Source organism: Poromitra crassiceps, assembly GCF_964638095.1.
Source record: "Poromitra crassiceps genome assembly, chromosome: 18".
NCBI classification, from domain to species: Eukaryota; Metazoa; Chordata; class Actinopteri; order Beryciformes; family Melamphaidae; genus Poromitra; species Poromitra crassiceps.
In genome coordinates, this window is record NC_139636.1 from 2,699,360 (window position 1) to 2,719,873 (window position 20,514).

At 41.7% G+C, this 20,514-nt stretch overlaps 2 protein-coding genes across 2 annotated transcripts; one reads left to right on the forward strand and one right to left on the reverse strand.

Annotated features, from left to right (window-relative positions):
• Positions 1–140: 140 nt before the first annotated feature.
• On the forward strand, positions 141–1,475 carry fancf (FA complementation group F; the record flags this gene model as incomplete). The annotated part of the gene is made up of 2 exons (XM_083654590.1): positions 141–684; positions 951–1,475. The coding sequence occupies exons 1-2, from the start codon at positions 160–162 to the stop codon at positions 1,473–1,475; spliced, it is 1,050 nt and encodes a 349-aa protein (XP_083510716.1). The 5' UTR covers positions 141–159.
• A 10,830-nt stretch (positions 1,476–12,305) lies between these two features.
• slc17a6a (solute carrier family 17 member 6a) lies at positions 12,306–20,409 on the reverse strand (the record flags this gene model as incomplete). Its single annotated transcript, XM_083654589.1, has 12 exons — positions 12,306–12,635; positions 12,755–12,882; positions 13,392–13,502; positions 13,588–13,720; positions 14,813–14,962; positions 15,051–15,193; positions 15,288–15,374; positions 15,592–15,679; positions 16,828–16,942; positions 17,987–18,105; positions 18,554–18,818; positions 20,324–20,409. 12 exons carry the CDS (start codon positions 20,407–20,409, stop codon positions 12,306–12,308), a joined length of 1,755 nt encoding a protein of 584 aa, XP_083510715.1.
• Positions 20,410–20,514: the final 105 nt, after the last annotated feature.

A 20,514-nucleotide genomic window follows, 5' to 3' on the forward strand; every position in this document is an offset into this window, starting at 1 on the left:
GGTCCAAAGCCAGCACACACACACTACTAGTTTGATCTCGCACACAGTCTTTATGTGAATGTTTTGGTTTACAAACAAGTGATACTTGTGATACTATCGCAGCAGCTATGGACGCTATGTTGGAAGTGTCCTGAACGCAGAGAGTGAGAGCGCCGCCACATGGAGGCGGTGCTGAAGAACTTGGCGAGCACGACGGAGCTGCTAGCCGCAACACAGACCGCTGTCGTGCAGCAATGGGACAAACAAACCGTGGACAGAGCCTTTGACTGGGCCCGGTACTGTGAGCAGCTTTACTCCAGGTTCCATACGAACCCCGCGATCAGGAAGAGCATGGAGAACCAGCTGCAGCTCACAAACCAACATTTACGAGCGACCTTCCAGGCGGGCTGCTACGCGGAAGTGTCGTTCTCGGACCTCGCACGGTGTCGGCACATGTTGCTCGTCAGGCTGTTGAACAACCCCGTGCTGCCGAGCTCCATCGTTAAAAGACTTTTCGACAGCCCGAGTCCCGATGAAAAGGACGTCACCACCGGGCTTTGCACCCGGCTACTGGAGAGTAAATCGGCCTGCAAAGTCCTGAGGGCCGTCAGAGTGGGAGCCGTGTCAGCTGTTGGTCCTGATGCTGAGGTGCAGGGCGGGATGCTGCTGGAGACGCTGGATGCACTGCTGCGTCATCATCACAAGGTTATTATGGTTTTTGACATTTTCATTCATCAATTTCATTCGTTTTTATTTCGTTTTGACTTTTTGTTTTCATTTTAGATGTGGTTTAATTCGTTTTTAAAGCTAGCTTGCTAGTTTGGTTTTTATTTTTTGAAAATGTTTTAGTTTTAGTTGAGTTTTTATTGGTTTCATTTAGTTTTTTTTTGTAAAGCCTTGTTTTTTAGTTTTTATTTAAGTGAATGAAAATTTTTGTCACACCTAGTTGTCATTAATGATGTCACCATCAGGAGGACGGCCAGGTGGGCAAAGCAGCAGAGCAGTTTCTAGACTCTGTCCTCCAGAGATGTGAAGGAGCAGTGGGGTGTTTCTGTTTGCTCGTGGCTGCAGCTCTACTGACGAGGAGAAACACCGCTGATGCGGGAAGCCACGCTTCACAGGACTTTCTCTTGAACTGGTTGCAGCAAAAGGACGGCTTGCTGCAGAACTTCTGCTCTACATCGCCCAGTGGACTTTTGCTAGAGCTCGCCAAGGAGAACATGAAATTCAGGACAGCGTACTGTGATGTGCTGAAAAAGTGGGCTTCGGATATGGAATATGACATACATGAGGGTGAATGGGTTACAAAAACACATCAAAACAGTGTGATGTCCTTTGAGAAGCTGGCTGAGCACTTTCAGGGCTTGTTTGAGGCCTGCCCCTCGCTGAGAGAGGCCACAGAAGAAGAGATCCGTGTTTTGAACGTTTCTGATGGAGACTTTGATGTCAGAGGTCTGAGTGTGTGGGGAGACCTCCTGTTGGAGATGAAAAAGTGACTGTCAAACCTCAGATTACTTCAGTTTTTTCATTGTTTGTCTGTTTTTTTTTTATGTTATAGCAGTGCTCAAGATCACATTTTTCCAAACTATACATTGAAGGGTTTCTTCTCCATCAAAGGTTGTGTTACTCTTCATGTACTTTGTATACTTGTGAAATACAATTGTATATCTAGGTTATTATAATTGTAAAAATAGATTTGTAGAAAATGAAATGTGACATACTGGCCAAACATGTAACAATATTCTACAAATGCACAGCTTTATGTGGATCCATACTGGTATTATGTTAAAGAGGAAATTAAACATTTGATCAGACAAGACAGGACACTGCTTTCAAGTCTGAAATTTACCAACTAGAAAGATGAACAACATTTCACCTTTTCACCTACTATGGCACTGCTAGATGATGTCACTAGGTGGACAGTAAAGTACAGTAGAGTACAGTAGTGGAGTACAGGCTACTTAAGTGTTGGTAGTAAGAATTCTGAATTCAAACAGGCTCACAACATATGCTGTTGTGTTTCTGACTTGGATTGTGGTTGGTTTTATTCATCAAATCATTCAAACTCCTCACTACTGTACTGTACAGTCAACCTAGTGACATCATGTACAGTCAACCTAGTGACATCATGTACAGTCAACCTAGTGACATCATCTAGTGACATCATCTAGTGAGTGACATCATCTAGCAGCACCCTCGTTGGTGAAAAGCTGAAATGTTCCATCTTTCTAGCAAATCTAGGTACATTTCAGACTTGAAAGCAGTGTCCTGTCTTGTCTCGTGTCTCATGTCTCATGTCTTGTCTCATGTCTCATGTCTTGTCTCATGTCTCGTCTTGTCTCATGTGAAATGCAAATGAACTAGAGTAATATCATGTTTCATGTCCTCTTTAACAAAAATGGATAAGATCATATTGTCTCTGCCACTACATATATTTGTGGATTTTTATCATATTTTCCTCACATTTTTGTCATTTCTACACACATTAAAATACGTGTAAAGACTTAGCCATGCACCTTTATTGGAATTTATTTCCTTTCTCTTATGTGTATTAGGACATCTGTTAAATTGCTCATCTTATGAGGGATGGACAGATGGTAGCATCAAGTGCTGCCTTCTAATCAGTGGCAGCATGTGACTGGGCTGAATTAAATTGAAAGTAATTGCCTGGCAGTGGACAGTTTACACTTTGTAAATGTGTCCCTGGAGATACAAGGCCTCACGCAGCATCATAAACTCCACCTTACTACCAATTAGGGGCTATAACAAAGATGACAAACAAAGATAAGATGATCACTCTGTATTTGTTGGTTTATGGGCTCCTTTTGCAAAATGATGAATTATGAATGAAAAGAAAATCATAAAACAAAAAGGTAGGAAGGCCGTGGAGACTAAAGTGATGCTAAAGTGGTTTTGGGAATAACATACTTCAACAAACTCTTTAAGCAGATTCATTTGCTATTAAATTATCTTTATTATAGAGTCAAGCTTCTTTCAGAGGCAATAAATACATGACAAAAAGCAAAGGAAGTGAAAGCGTCGTGTGATCCTGTAGTGTACACACCTAAAAAATATATGTTTTTTTGTTTCTCACCCCATCCGTCAGCATTGCCTCTTCACCACAAAGCTGCACTGGTTCTGAGTCTAAAAATGTGATTGGCTGAATGCCAGTCATGTGACTTGACTGCAAATTCACGCATCTGAAACCGCGCCCATGTGTCAGAGGAGCGCCTGTGTGGCTCAGGGATCAATTAAGTCAGATCAGACACCTTCAATCAGACGCAGCACAATGGCTGGTGTGTGACACGACACTGCCAGACAGCGGATTACAGCCCGAGCCACCATGCGGGGGGGGGCGCCAACATTGCCACACCTCGTTTAACACGCTGTGAAAGCAATCCACACAAGCAGACATGGGTCACTGAGTCAGGGGCAGCATGTACACAACCAATTTATTTCCAACCAACGAGGAACATATGAATTGGCTTGGAGGAAAACACAATGCTCAAATGGGACTCACATGCTCCTAGATTATACTGTACATGTGTGTTAATTAATTTAATGTGGATTAATATAATTATTATTAAACCACATTTTTGTCACTCAGATTTTCAAGAATGTGAGAAAGATCGAGAAATGATTGAATTAATATTCTATTTTAAGACAGAGAGTCCTTTGGGATGATGACGATGATGATGATGCCAGCATACTTCTCTAAAACTAAATTAAACGTATTAGCGCTAAAGTTTTGGGACTGACACTGATTGATTTTTTTTTCTCACCTCTTTTTTTCACAGTCTTGCACAGAAGTGGCAGAGCAGGTAAGCAGACATGGTGATGATTTGACTCTGCTGCTGTCTGACACCACTGTCATCTGAATGAGAAGCCCAAAGCACCACATATATGTTTCTGTGCCAAAATCAATCAGTCATTGGTATAGCCTACTACCTACTGGTGTGATACAAAAAAGGAAAACATAGGCAATCTAATTATGCTTTATGTCCTATGACAGCGATTTGTTTTTATTTTCCAAAGAACAATTCATATCACACTTTCATAGAGTGATTTGCAGGTTTGAGGAAGGGGGTGGGATCCCATTTGTTACCACAAATTATTAAATTCACCCCTCTGAAAGAGAGGAACTATTATTAAATTCACCCCTCTGAAAGAGAGGTACTATTATTAAATTCACCCCTCTGAAAGAGAGGAACTATTATTAAATTCACCCCTCTGAAAGAGAGGTACTATTATTAAATTCACCCCTCTGAAAGAGAGGAACTATTATGATTAAATTCACCCCTCTGAAAGAGAGGTACTATTATTAAATTCACCCCTCTGAAAGAGAGGAACTATTATTAAATTCACCCCTCTGAAAGAGAGGAACTATTATAATTAAATTCACCCCTCTGAAAGAGAGGAACTATTATTAAATTCACCCCTCTGAAAGAGAGGAACTATTATAATTAAATTCACCCCTCTGAAAGAGAGGAACTATTATAATTAAATTCACCCCTCTGAAAGAGAGGAACTATTATTAAATTCACCCCTCTGAAAGAGAGGAACTATTATAATTAAATTCACCCCTCTGAAAGAGAGGAACTATTATTAAATTCACCCCTCTGAAAGAGAGGAACTATTATGATTAAATTCACCCCTCTGAAAGAGAGGTACTATTATTAAATTCACCCCTCTGAAAGAGAGGTACTATTATTAAATTCACCCCTCTGAAAGAGAGGAACTATTATAATTAAATTCACCCCTCTGAAAGAGAGGAACTATTATTAAATTCACCCCTCTGAAAGAGAGGAACTATTATTAAATTCACCCCTCTGAAAGAGAGGTACTATGTACCCTGGCCCACCCATTATCTCGCCTGATAAATCTGAACAAATTGCCCACTTCTCTTGACCTGCACGAGAAAATGACAGGGTTTGTCTGTTGCAACACTTCAAACGACAGGAGGTCAGCCCATTCCTTTAGTATCTTATCTACCACTAGTTTAAATGGTTGATGCTTGGAGATGTGCCTGTCAAAGCAGTTTACTTACTAGCCAATACAAAAATATGAAACTCTGAAATATTATGTCAGTTCTCTTGGACATTAAATCTAGCATTTATATGATATATATTATATTTAACATCACTGTTTTCTTTTATAAAACATTTTCTTTAAGCAAAGCATTATAGAAGAGAAGATTGCTGGTGTCTATAAAGGTGCTCTTTGAAACCAGGGAGTTAGTGAGTCATGCAGATAGATAGATGCTAGATAGATAGATAGATAGATAGATAGATAGATAGATAGATAGATAGATAGATAGATAGATAGATAGATAGATAGATAGATAGATAGATGGATAGATAGATAGATAGATAGATAGATGCTAGATAGATAGATAGATAGATAGATAGATGGATAGATAGATAGATAGATGCTAGATAGATAGATAGATATATAGATAGATAGATGGATAGATGGATAGATAGATAGATAGATAGATGCTAGATAGATAGATAGATGCTAGATAGATAGATAGATAGATAGATAGATAGATAGATGCTAGATAGATAGATAGATAGATAGATGCTAGATAGATAGATAGATAGATAGATGCTAGATAGATAGATAGATAGATAGATAGATGCTAGATAGATAGATAGATAGATAGATAGCTAGATGCTAGATAGATAGATAGATAGATAGATAGATAAATAGATAGATGCTAGATAGATAGATAGATAGATGGATAGATAGATAGATAGATAGATAGATAGATAGATAGATAGATAGATAGATAGATAGATGCTAGTTAGATAGATAGATAGATAGATAGATAGATAGATAGATAGATAGATAGATAGATAGATAGATAGATAGATAGATAGATAGATAGATAGATGCTAGATAGATAGATAGATAGATAGATAGATAGATAGATAGATAGATAGATAGATAGATAGATAGATAGATAGATAGATGGATAGATCGATCGATCGATCGATCGGTCGGCCGGTCGATCGATCGATCATAGATCATGGCCTAATATGTCTAAAAAATAATACCAAGCAAGTTTTATTTTTGAGAATTTCTCTTTTCTACATTTTTACATTTTGCTTAGAGGCCATAGCTCTCTTCAAGGCAATGGCATATTTGAATGGGCTCATTGTAGACGTACAATTGCAAAACATTGACCCCTCTTACATGTTGCCTCATGCTTCCTTCCTTTTATTAAATGTAATATAGTTGTCTGTCAGCTTGGGGAAACAAACTGTGGTGAGGCATGCTAAAAGGGGGCGGGGGGGGGGGCTGCCATTCAGAGGCTTCTAAAGGGTGGTGATGGCAAACGTTCATTAAAACTCAGATCCAGCCCCCATCTGGTGGTGTGAATAGGGAGTCCTCAGAGGGGTGGGGGACGAGGGGGTAGAGCCCTCCCTCGGCACGTGCCTAAGCCGCTCCAGCATGGAGCCTGTCTGGCCTGGGTGACAGATCACAGAGGAGAGGAGGGGCCCCCACACACCTGTGTCCCGTTCTCTACTCAGGAGTGGGACACAGAGGCTCCTCGTCATCAGCGGCCAGGATCCTTATGCATCCGAGTCAGAGGAATAACGAGCGATATTCAGATTTTTTTTTTTTTTTCAGAATAAAGCTATTAGGAAAAGCCTGATGCTGTAGTAGTATGATAGGGGAAATGAAATGTTGCTTCTATTTAGTCGTGTGAAATGTTGGTGCAGTGTCAAGAGAGTTGAGGAGAAGGAATTCACATTGTCTTCTCCAGGATAGCCCAGACTAAAACTGTCAGACATTCCAGTGAGTGCTGTAGTTGCAGAAACACTATTTTAGGACATGAAGAAGAAGAAGGGGGAGGAAGGACTAGATGTCAGTATAAAAAAAAGAACAGAACCAAAAGAAAGATTGATAGTAGGGTTTAGACAAAAAATATGATGATATGATAAATATGCAATACAATCTGTAAAACATTTTTGCTGATTATCTGCAAATGGTTTAATCGTTTATTCAGATCATTCAGTGCTCACAGCGCTTTGCAGTGTGCTCCTTATCGTACATATCATCCTTTGTGTGTGATACTATGCTGTGGAGAGGGCGGGTATGAAGCTGTCAATGCTGTGTGATGTGGGGGAGGGGAAAGTGGAAGACCTATGATAGATTACCTCACATGCAACTGTAGGAAACCAGTTCTGTGGAGAAAAACAATTGGACGTAGAGCAATCTTCTTCTCCTTTGATGGTGGAAGATGTAATACTGAATCCCCCCATCGCAGGTCTGAGATTTGTAACCCTTATATGCAATATGGCGGCGTCGCTGCTTCCCAACAAGACACCCTGCCTTATTACTGCAGAACAAGGGCGTAGAACCTAGTTTGGCAGCGATAATAAATGTCTCTGCGAGAGCGTGATTGTGAGATTGTAAACCAGATGAAAATAACGGTAGCACACAGATTCCATGGTGCTTTTCTGTGCAAGCTGCTGTGAGCCGTCCAAGATGGAGACGTATTGCAGTGGACACCCATTTGCATATCAAGAGGGAGGCTCCTTTCAGTGTATCTTTAATAAGGATGTGAAAATGCATAAGGGAAGCAATAGAACATATTTTAGGAGCGATTTCAGATTTATTTCTAATGCAAATAAGTTTGGTAATTGCCAACGGGTTTTGAAATATTATTGCCATATGGAGGGCAGATTATTACGCCTGTGACGGGGCGAGAAGCTCCTCATTAATAAATCAATTAGCAACGGAGGAAAAAGGAGGTGTGTGTAAATTAAATTGCCCTGAGGTAGTGTAATGAGGTAGTGTAACTAATGAGGTAGTGTAATGCAGAGTCGGAGGGTGTCATAAAACAGTAATTACTCCAATACTCCTCCTAAATGTTGGATTATAATTACAACCATAGCCCTGATCTTTGAACATGTGAGGAGTGTAGATTTTACATTGCAAGTTGATGGATCTTCAGATAGCAGTGTTTTAGTGAACTGTACAATCTGAGCTGTATTAACTCGAGGGGGGAGGAGGGATCAGGAGGATAATTGCATGCGGGCGGAGTCCCAGGGGAAGAGTGCAGCCCCTGTCATCAAACACTCATTCTGGCTGGGCCTCATCCCATTACAGTCCCCCAGGAGCCAGGCCGCACCACCTGCCCCACAGACGGACGGACCACTACTCATCCCCTCTGTGCTCGCCCTCACCATGGCACATGCCAGACGCACGCACGCACGCACACCACCACCAAACATCACGCTGACAGGAGAGATGCACAAGAAGACTGAGAACGCTACAAAAACACACAGTTCACACAGGCAGGTGAATGCTGCGGGAAGGCCCCCAACACCCCATGAGCTGCACGGGATGTCTGCTCTCCACCGGGTTTTGTCCAATTATACCCTAACAGGCGTGTCACTGGGGCAACCGCTATGACCATTCCGGCTGGTTAGGCATGAGAAAACATGTTCCACGTGGCTGGTGACACAATTTGTGTTTCCTGTCAAATTAACAAGTGCATCAGGAAGCAGTCAGGGGGCGAGTGTTAATGGTTCCCTTTTCCTGTTTGGAGGAAATGGAGAGTCAGTATAATAAATAAATAAATAAATAAATAAATAAATAAATAAATAAATAAATAAATAAATAAATAAATAAATAAATAAATAAATAATAAATAAATAAATGGAGAGTCAGTATAAATGGAGGAAATGGAGAGTCAGTATAAATGGAGATATAAATGAGTATAAATGGAGAGTCAGTATAATTGCTAACTGCCTTTCAGACAAAAACTGCCTCCTGTGATTGAAGCATCAGTCAAAACAATGCTAGACGGCTAAACACTATTATTCCAAACTGAAGAAGTCGAGACTGTCAATCAGGTTCATCACATCCGTGGTCACCACCATGGCACGCATCCCCCCCCTGCCGCAGCCCCACCCCCACCTGTCAATCACTCCCACTCAGGTGAGAAGAGAGAAGGCTCCGCACAGACAAGGCGAATCCTCAGAGCACGCACCAGCCAGTTAGCAGAGGTTTTCCAGTACCTGTTCAACCTATCCTGGAGTCAGAAGAAGCTGCCTCCACTGTGGAAAACCTCCTAGATTTCCCCAGTGCCCGAAACGACTACAGGCCGGTGTTTCCACAAGTTATGAAGACCTTGAAGAGACTGGTCCCATGGGTTTTCTCTTCAATTTGCACATCAGGCCTCCACGACAGGTGAGGACAATTCTATCACAATCCTTCTCCACAGGGCTTATTCCCACCTGGAGATGCTGGGCGGCATGGTGAGAATCATGTTCTGTGATGGCTCCAGTCACTTCAACACCATCCAGCACCTGCTGCTCAGGGGAGAAGCTGCAGGCCCATGCAGGTTCACTCTGACGTCAGGGTTAACTCCAGGTCAGAAGCTCTCTGATGACTCCTCAGTTGTGGGAGGCAACAGTGAAGGAAAGAAGCAGAGAAGTCTAATGGAGAGAGATTTGTTGGACGACTCGAGAAGAACCATCTGCAACTCAGTATGAGTCAGATGAAGGAGCTGCTGGTGTCGAGTCAGCCGCCACATTCTTCTGCCTCCTCCTCCCACCTCCACGGTGACGCAGAGAACAATTATGACCATCTGCTTTGCACATTGTCATTTTTGTGAAGTGAATATATTCACAATTTATTCACAATATATATTGTTATCATACCATACCATGTTGTATCGTATTGTACTGTCTTGTATCGTATCATGTCCTATCACATCGCATAGTAGGCTATCTCGACTTTGATCCTTGCGTTCCTTGCTATTGGTTGCTTGTAATGTTTATAATGTAGGAATTGAAGCTGATTCTACTGTTGCTCTACATACGGTGAGAGCATCAGATATCATTGGAAAAATAAAATAAAAGTGAATATGTACACCGCTTATGTCTTATACTCCATCATTTTTAAACCATATCATTCCACTTTTGAGAGTAATTGTTCATCCAGGAATAATATGACCTTCGTAAGTATCAGCATATTACATTTGAATTCAAACCCTCATGGCCAACATTTGTTTGAGAAACTCCAATACACTCTGGAGTTAAACAGTATTGATTTTGTCACATGTTTAAGATCTGATTTGCATCAGGTAATTTGCCATGCCGGAGCCGGGTCGATAGTTGACTGTGCTTTGTGGAGCACTATTAACCTCAGTCCTGTACAACGCAGGAGGATACAGTGAGGGGAATAAGGGGTGTGGCTTTGTGCAGAGAGAATATGACACCTGTCGGCTATATGGAGTGCTAACACATTTGCTAACACATTATATTCACACACTTAGGTTGTTTTTTTTGCTTTTTCCATTATGCCTGTGCTCCGTTCTTTTCGCTGTACTGTTGAGAAAGTGTGATGTCACGTTTTATGTTGAAAGATTTATTACCTTTTTATCACACTTTTATACAGCTACATGGGGGTTCAATGGCAGTGGGGCTTACACACCATACAGTGGACAAAAAGTCTGGACTCTTTCAGAAGACAGACAAGGATCTTGGTTTGTATGGATGTAATCTCCTCTAATAGTGTTAACATTGCTGTTCCACACTTCCTTTACCAATTACCAGGCTACAGCGTCCAACACTCTGCCCTGCGCTCCTGAGACCTCGGACATTGATTTCCTAATGAGAAACATGGAGAAGATCGGAGATGTGCATGACATTGATTGGAGAGGGCGGTTAACTGGATGCGTAGTCTACCCACAGCCTCCCAGGACCTCTCTAACCTTCAAATAAACACATGACAAATCTTGAAATAATTTTCCGGTTATGAAAAGATGACTAAGAATGACAAAACAGGACTTTTTGGATTTTTTTTTTTTTTTTTTTTTTTTTTTTTTTTTATATATAAAATGATATTTGTAGTAGTATTTGTATAACACTTTTTTGACATCAACATACCTCTCCATTAAACACAATATTAGAAGCCATAAAATCACATTTATCTGTTTACATAAACTTTAGGCACAAAGCCAGAATAGCATCTTTTGGTCATCTTAAACATTCGTAAATATTCATATATTTTAAACATCCTTGCAGAGTTCACACAGCAAATGTAGTGTTCAAATAGCAAATAAAGTGGGATGGAACAGCCATCTATGAATGCGTTCCACTCAAATGTGACAATATCCAAAGTGTCAATAAAGTACTTTTGGTGACAATGGATGAACAACCAAGAGACACCAGGAGATCACAAAACTTGGTTGTCCATGTACAGTACTGTATTCCTCTTTGTGTGTCCTGCATCACGAGCACTAAAGCTGGATTCTCCAGACACTAGTCATTTTGTTAAAACACACCGTATGTTAATCATCACATGACTCCAAAACAATTACAGTTAGATACAGCAAGCCAGTGTTACATTACAAAACAGAATGTGAGGGGCGGCAACTGGTACACATGATTTATTGCAGTGCACACCAAACACTAATAAACAATGCCTTGAGAACATTCGCCTTCGAAACCTATTTTTGATTTGTCTCACATCACTACCAGAACCTGATTATGAAAGTTCACTTTATTACTTCTTATGGCAGAAGACACTTTTGCAGTATCTTATTAACAAAGCAGCAGGCGGAATGAGGACTATCAGTGACCGTGAGGAGGCTGTATCTGAACATTGATTTGAGAAAATTCATGCAACAATACACACTAAAGTTCTATGTTTCGTTTCAACTTCACTCACGCTATTTTTGTCTTGTAATGTTTTCTAGGCCTTTCCCAAGAAGAAGACCTTTTTTGCAAGCAGACATCTCCCTGAAAAGGTACTGTCCATGAAAAATATGGCCTTTTATATTAATGTTAACACAGATCAACGACCCAAATCCACAATAGTCTCACAGAAACAGTATACAGGTATATACAATACATAAAACACATTTGAGAAATAGAATAGAATCTTGTTTTAGAATACTTATCGTATCAGTGCAATCAGAGTGGTATTTCAGAGAAAGACCCTATGATGGTCAACTGCAATTCTATCTGGCTCATGTTGTTCAAGTAGATTTATGAGGTTTGGATGCCCAAGAAGTACAATATAGGCCTACAGTTTTCTTTACAACTGTCTACTGTACAGTGAAGCCCTATAGGTGCTAAACATGTTAGAATCTAATGAGGATTGTTCGGCATTGCAATGAACTTCAACTATTTCTTTACACTGGCTGCTTGAAACTAAAGAAGCAACCATTTTACTTGAATACACAGAATGAATTTAAATATCTAATTTAATGCTTATTTGTGCAATCCGTGATGTAAAGTCTCTTTACGTGAGCCAACTTTCCATAACTGCAAACATGACTATGTCAGGTGTCAGCAGGTCTAAGAGTAGCCACCCTCATCGTACCTCTTGCCGGCCGGTTCCTGTACATACTCCTCTGTCTTGTCCCAGTCCTGCACCCAGCCTCCGTTCAGCTGTGCGGTGGCCCCGTAGCTTTTAGCCGGAGCGCCCATCGCACCGTAACCCTGGCCGATGTCACCCGTCTCTTCGGCCAGCTCGTCTTCGTCGATAAAACCACACTTTTCGTCACTGGTTTCCTCAGGGTCGGCCCATGGCTGTTTCTCCCCGGATGCAAAGATCCCGTAGAAGATCACTCCCCCGTAATGCACCAGGGAAGCAATAAGGAAGACGTATTGCCACTCCTCACGGGTCTAGGCAGAGATGAGAGGGTTGTTGAGAAATTGGGCCAGGCTGCAACATTTCTAAAAGTATTTGTTTAAGTTCCTATCTGCAGCATATAAATATTCATATTTGAATATAAATGATTCACCTTGTTCTTTGTCATAGCACCCACTATCAGAGGGCACACCATTCCTGACAGCGTTCCCACACCGTTGGATATTCCCATGAGGATGCTGGCATAGCGAGGAGCGATGTCCAGATGATTAACATTAAAACCTACGACAAGAAAGAATCAATATTTTGAGTTTTGTTAGTTAAAAAAAAATATATTGTTTTATCAGATTCTTCTCCCATTTTCTCCCCAATTGTACTTTGCCAATTCCCCCTGATGTCCCGGGTGTTGCTCCACTCCCTCTGCCCATCTGGGGAGAGTGGTACAGTAGCACCTGACAGCGAAGAGTTTTACCGGCAGGATGATCACACTATTCCCAACAGTTCCCCTCCCCCACAAACAGGCGCCCCGACTGACCAGAGGAGGCGCTAGTGCAGCAACCAGGACCCCAGTGGCTTCCCACCCACAGACACGCCCAAGTGTGTCTGTAGGAACAAGCTGACCAAGCCAGAGGTACCGCTGCCGGGAATTGAACCAGGGTCTCCGCGGTGGTGGGTGGGTGCTTCTACCTCTAGACTACCCAGAAGCCCCTTGTGAAGTTAAATATTGTATTCGTTTGAAATTGTAACACGTTCTTCATCCATGCAAGACCTCAGAAATCTCTAAGACTCACCTGATATTGCAAAACCGCTGAATCCCACCGCCAGAACCAAGAAAGAGATAGCCACCCCCTTACTGTGAGAGTAACCGACCACCAATAGGAAAGTAGCCTCCATTCCAAACCCTAAAAACAAGAATACAAAAGTTAAATGTTGTTTTGATAAGTAATTGATCTACTCTGTAATACAGACAGATTGATAAGCTCTCACCTCCGCAGTTCATGATTTTCCTGACCGTAGTGGTAGTCATGATGTTGTGGGTTCGCAGGTAATCGGCTAGCTGGCCGCCTAGGGGCACGATGATGGTCATCACCAAGTGAGGGAGCGCTGACACCATTCCAACCTGAGAAACACACCACAGACCACAGCCATCACAGACTTGTCTGAAGCCAACCTACAGTGACAGGTACAATAAGTGATTGTTACAAAAAAAAATGATTCTTTCAGTCTCAGAACAAATCTCTCTGTATGCTTCAACCTCTGACTCCAGCCTTACAGCTGAGCAATAACTCACCTGCAGTAATCCCAGAGTGCTACAGTTCAACCTGCACCTGAATTACAGCTGTCAGAGCTGTTTGATTCATGCTTCACAGTCTCCCAGGGGGGCAAAGATTATGAAATTCTATGAATAACTGGGATGTTTTGCTGTGATGACACATGTGATGATGTGGGATGAGCACATTGATCCCACCCACAGTACTTTGAGAAGGAATTTGCTGCAAAAAGTCCATCTTAACAATTCATTTACTTTTCGTAAAATCTTAGAACAAAGGGAAATTACAGTAAGCCTATGTTGAAGAGATAGTTCCACTTCTGTATCTTCTTTTTTTCTGGATTTTTCTCCCATTTTCTCCCCAATTGTACTTGGCCAATTCCCCCTGCTGTCCCGGTCGTTGCTCCACCCCCTCTGCCGATCTGGGGAGAGCCGTAGACTAGCACATGCTTCCTCTGATACATGTGCAGTCACCAGCCGCTTCCTTTCGCCTGACAGTGAGGAGTTTCACCAGCAGGTCGTGGGGTGTGGGAGGATCATGCTATTCCCCTCAGTTCCCCTCCCCCCGAACAGGCGCCCCGACTGACCAGAAGAGGCGCTAGTAAAGCAACCAGGACTCATACCCCACTGGCATCTCACCTGCAGACCTGGGCAATTGTGCTTATAAGAATGTCTGACTAAGCCGGAAGTACCACTGCCAGGAATTGAACCCGGGTCTCCGTGGTGGTAGGAGAGTGATTTTACCTCCTAGATGCCCCGCCCCCACCACTTCAGTATCTTGAGACAAGACAGGCTAAGAAAGATCATGGCGCTAGTATCAAGTTGATTTGTATTGGAAGAGAAATCATGCCCCCCGATCGGCAGTTTATAACACTCAATATTGACTTGTTAGGATGGATGTTTTGGCAGTGTTGATTCAGGCATCGTGAAGGATGTGTTTACCTTGCTGATCTCAAAGCCGAACACCTCTTCAAAGTAGGCAGGCTGGCTGATGAGGAGCAGATAGAAGGTCCAGCTCCTGCAGAAGTTTGCCACGATAATTGCATAGACGGGCATGGAGGTGAAGAATTTCCTCCAGGGGGTCTTGAATTTCTATTAAAACACATCATAGCACACGGGAAACCAGTTGAATGCACTTTGTACAGCATGGCAAAGCAACGGATGTGCAGCGAGAACTCACATCAAGCGCCCCCATCAGCTGGGCGCTCTCTCCGATGCTCTCCTCGATGTAGCGCCGCTCCTCATCAGTGATGGTGGGATGCACCGCCGGACTCTCATACGACACCAAGATCCAGAACATGTACCATACCATTCCAAAGCACCCTATACAGATAGAGAGAATGGTGATATACATTCTTTAATGCATTCATTCATGAGGATAGCGCTGATATGACTTATCCAGAACAGATATACACACCATAAAGATAGAAGACAGAGGACCATCCTGTGTACTGCACCAAGATCCCAGCCAGAGGCATCGCTATCACTGCTCCAGCATAGGATCCTGTAGAGCAGAGAAGATCAATAGTGACCAGAACTCAAACCCTGTTTCTTATTCAGAGAGCAGTGTTGTTCCTGTGTGTAGTGCATATTTTAGGAACAATATTTTGTCATTATAAACACTGTATTGCAGTATACAAAGTAATACGATAATACAATCAATATGACCCTAATGAGCAAATCTTGCATTTTCACAGTGACTTGAATCGTAGCTTATGTACCACAGAAGGAGATGGTTGCCAGACGACTTCTCTCCAGTGGTGGAGCCCATTTACTCCAGATTCCATGACAGGCTGGGTAGGTCACTCCCTGGACAGTGACACAAGCACAGTCACACCTGTCATCAGTCAAATCATCTGACCTACACACACGCACGCACGCACGCACGCACGCACGCACGCACGCACGCACACACACACACACACACATCATATTCTACTGACGACAAAATCTACTTGTGCCTGCACAGTAGTGCACAAGCTATTTTCAGCTCCGTGTCAGTCACTTATTTGCCAGATAAATAAAGTTCACATTTATTTCCTTTTTATGATTCAACCAATAGAGTCTGCATCATCTAAATATAGCCCATTTGGTTGGTCTATAGCCAGTTCCCAGCTGTCAGAGACATGCAAGACAAATTGTGCTTAATAACAAACAAACTGACATGCATTGCAGCTGACCTTTCTAATAGAGACTAATGGGTTAGGTGTGAGTCTGTGCAAATCCAAGCTGACTACCCACTTTCACGAGAGGAAAAAAACCTGTATTGCTCCCCATTAAATCTTCATTACACATTAAGTGACACACAATCAACTATTGATAGACACAAATTGCTGGGGCTGCTTCGGGAGACACCCTGAAATACTAATGTTAATTTGCAGTAATAAGGGGATGGGCGCCGAACACAGGCGGATATTTTTCAATGGCCACGAGCCTCTATTGAAAGGACACACATGCAGCTAAACAACAAGACAAAGGAGGACGACCTTCAGTCTGATCATTTCTCTGAAACCTTCTTGTCTTTTCTATATGAGTTGGGACAGCATGCCTCCATCACGTGGATTTGATCTCTTTTGTTAGACTGTATGTGAACATGGAGTTGTTTCTCCCAGGTAAGCCCGTACATTTGCCAAAAGGGTTTTCAGTACATGCTCTGATCTGTTTGTTGACTAATCTGATAATTGTATACAGCATAAAGAATGGAGCTTCTTCATAATAGGTCATGTTTTCCATTGCAAATCAATATGGTAAAGATCGGTAGTTTCAGTTGTTTTTAAACTCTGAACAAAAGATTGAATATCTATTCTAGACAATTTCATGATTCGTCTTTTTCATCTAGATACAGAGTTCAGCTCTCAACTTGGAAATCAGGTGTATTTGTTGAGTCATATAAACATCAAGACCTGCCACCAAGACACAGAACAGCGTATGGATGTAAAGTCAGTGTTGATCAGTACCTCCACAAGGCCTTGTAATATCCTCACAAACATGACGCAGCCGACGTGAGTCCGAGCAGCTGAGGGAATGAACATGTTCAGGGTGGATGTCAGGAAGATGGCTGCCCCAAAAACTCTGAAGAAACAGGTTATATGTTATAGGTCAGAATATTATAAAGAGATGATCATCAGCCTCAATAACAATATTGACGACAACAACATACGCATATCAAATCTACATGGTTGTTTAGTCATGATGATTTAAAATTGGCAGAATTGCTAAGGATGTATAATGATAATATTACACAATAATAAACACATGCCATTGATAAATTATATAACAAGCAGATTCTAATTGAATGCTGCACACATAACAGGCTGAGCTGAGACTGAGTTTCCAGGACAGAGAGAGAGAGAGGTGGGACTGGGTGTCTGGACCAGAAGGTGTCATTGGCTCGGCTGACTTGGCATGGAAGGTATGAAGATTTGCATGCCGTTTGGGCTCAGTTTCCCTCATGGAAAATCTAGCAATCCATAATATTGCTATAGGGGCTTATGCTGTGATAACTCAGTGAGTTTGATCTTGTAGGCTACTGCATTTTTTTAAATCTCCTGTCACTATCAATGATTTTCATAGAGACTTGATCATTTTGCTGTAATATTTTATTTGTTAGCTATATTATGTCCACCTGCAGGCAGGCTATTCTACAATTATGATATACTTTTTTTCATAAAGGCTTTGCACAGATCATATAGCTGACTAATCAACTGGTAGGCTAATAAAATCTTGGTAATGCGGTACGGCCATTGTGATTTATACAACCGCACGCACATGGGCCTTGGCTTGTGTGGTTGCTATGCCTCTGAATATAAAGGATTATACATGGTTTGTCCCGTGGGACCTCATTAACATGAGGAGGCACGCCTGCCGGGCATCCGCCAAATCCCCATATTTATCTGCCTAGGTCAGGCTTCCTTCCTTCTCAAACCACGGCCACTTGATTGACTATCATATATTGAACTTAATAATGACATTAAAATAAAATAAAATAAAAACTAATGAAACTGCATGTTTGAAAATAATCTCTACTCAATCTATTTGTTTGTAGGCATTGACTGTAGATAGAATAGGTCACTGTTTGTAGGCCTGCATATTCATTATTCAGATCAGGCAAGTTACCTGTTTGCTGCTAATCGTGAAGAGATGTACCCTCCTGGAATTTGAGTTACTATGTAGCCCCAGAAGAAGGATCCGTGGATCATCCCCACAGTCTCTGGATCCCAGTTGAATTCCGCTTTCTTTCAGGGAGGATGGAAGAAGAAGGAAAATTAAAAGGTTTTCAGGCTATGCTTCATTATGAATTAGCATAGGAATTAGGCTTATTTTGTAGCTGTATGTTCAAAATGTATTTCTTTTTTAAGTGTTCTTACTGTGAAAACGTGATCAAACAGATAGGCTATCGAATCAATGGTTCTGAGCCTTATAGTGGGAAAAAAAAAGTTGGGTAGCCTATAATGGCTTCCAGTCGATCACCATTATAGGCAATAAACAACCATATAGGCCTAAATAAATAATAATAATATGGCTATATTTCCAGGAAGCATTAGATTTGTACTTTTCCATGGATTTACCTTATATGGTAATTCAAATAAAAAAACGCGTGTGCGCCCACACCACCTATCACGCACAGCACAGCACAGGGTGCGGGCACGGGTGGGGAATAAATGGGCGGGGATTTGTAGGCACCTCTTTGATGACGATCTTTCCGTTTTGATGAATGGTGTGGTTATTGACCATGCTGACGATGGCCACGCCCAGGTTACAGCGGATCCCGAAAGAGATGCAGAAGCCGAGGCCGCTCATCATTGCGATGATGTATCTGCGCGGAGCCCCGAAACACGTGCAGTCACACAGCGGCGGCTTCTTCTGCTGCTCCTCCCGGGGTCTCCCATCCTCTGTCAGCTCGATGGCCTCTGCTGCACCTGCTGCAGTCTGCCGCTTCTCCAGCTTCCTATACACAACCATGCCATATAACCTCATATTAGCTTTTGATTTAGACTACAGATAAAAATGCCATATCACTAAATATCAGCTTTTGATTTAGAGTACAGATAAAACCCATCTAACCAAAATCCCTCTTGGCTGAGTCAAATCATGCAAACAGGCTAAATGGAGGTGTAATGAGAAGAAGTGTGATAAGTTCGTTGACTTTCCCAAAAGTAGCATAAAAAAGCCTAAATCTGCTGGCTCTTATTTGTGGCTTGTGTTATAGGCTTTTTGGTTCTTGGTTTTACAATGTGGTTTTTCAGCGACAGGCCTTGGCAAAGTCTTTATTTTCCTCTTTCCATTTGGCCTCCTAAAGGCTGGCTCGTTTTTGTGTAGCCTGTAAGTGAACTTGCCTTTTTCGTTCCATGCATTTTCTGTAAAGACTCAACGAAGACAAAATGACCTTATATTCATACCGCATTGCAGCACTATCAGCATCATCTGTGTTTAGAATTAATTGAGCCCTTTTGTTTAATTAGCTCTTATAAATACAGTATGGGCTCGGCATTTTGTAAAGCCGGAATTTGGGATTTAGGCCTACTCATAAGGAATGTAGGCTAAGCAATGAGAAATGAAAGATTGTAGCCTGTGCAGGCCTTCTCCTAAACAACAGGCCTGGAGCTTGAATTAAACAAACAGCCCCCCTCTTTCATTGCATTGCGTGACGTTTCTCTGTTGCAGCAATAATTTTAACTCTAAGAATATGTTCGGCCTTAAATGCATGTGTGCAAAAACGACAATTTGTTCTCTTGCAAATGCCTCGTGCTTCCAAATGGCTTGTGGAATTTTCGATTGTTAGAGGTGATATTGCTGGATCACGGGATATTTTATTCTCCCATCCAATGCAAATGTAAAAATAACAAATAACATTAAACCGTTTTAATACAAAATATCTGACAAAAGAATGTGGAAATGTGGGAAAAGACAGTTACATGGCTCTGCTACTTAACTTGCCTCCTCTATAGCCTTGAAAAAGAAAAGCCTGTGTTTTGTAATCAGTCATTTTCATTCGATTCGATTTCATTCAGGTCCTTCTGAGCTACAAATAAGTAGTAAGACAATTGATATGGAGTCCATCGACCATGATGGATACATAACGTAATAGATATCCTCCGACCTTATGTCACGACTCGTTCTGTTTCATTAATTATTAAAAACACCCACAGCTGCTGGTGGAGGGGATCATCCTCCAGGGAAATGTCTGATTCTTAAATATTCGGGCACCACTACTGTGCTTTTCAGCATCCTATCCATAATTCATCTTATAATAAAGAAATAGGCTGCGATTTCCCTCTTGGCTTCAATTTAATTGTAAGAATAAACACGTTTAGACAAAGCCTTATAGCCTTTATTTATTTTTTTGGGAGGGGGCAGTTGTTAACATCTGGATGTCTTTCATTTTTTATTTCTCGTAAGATAACTAATTTTGGGATGATAAGACATGCATAAATGCTCATTATTTCGTCTTACCTGTGCAGACTCCCGAGGGCCTTTCCTGCGAGATTTTTTAGCCCCTCTTTAGTCGGAGGGAAAGCTCTCTCCTTTCCTGGCTCCATATCCAAAATATCATAAAATTCTACAATATTATAACAAACGGAGGTGCAACATTAATGAGCATATTGTTGAGATATAAATCCAAATAAAGTGCGTCTCTTTCTCTC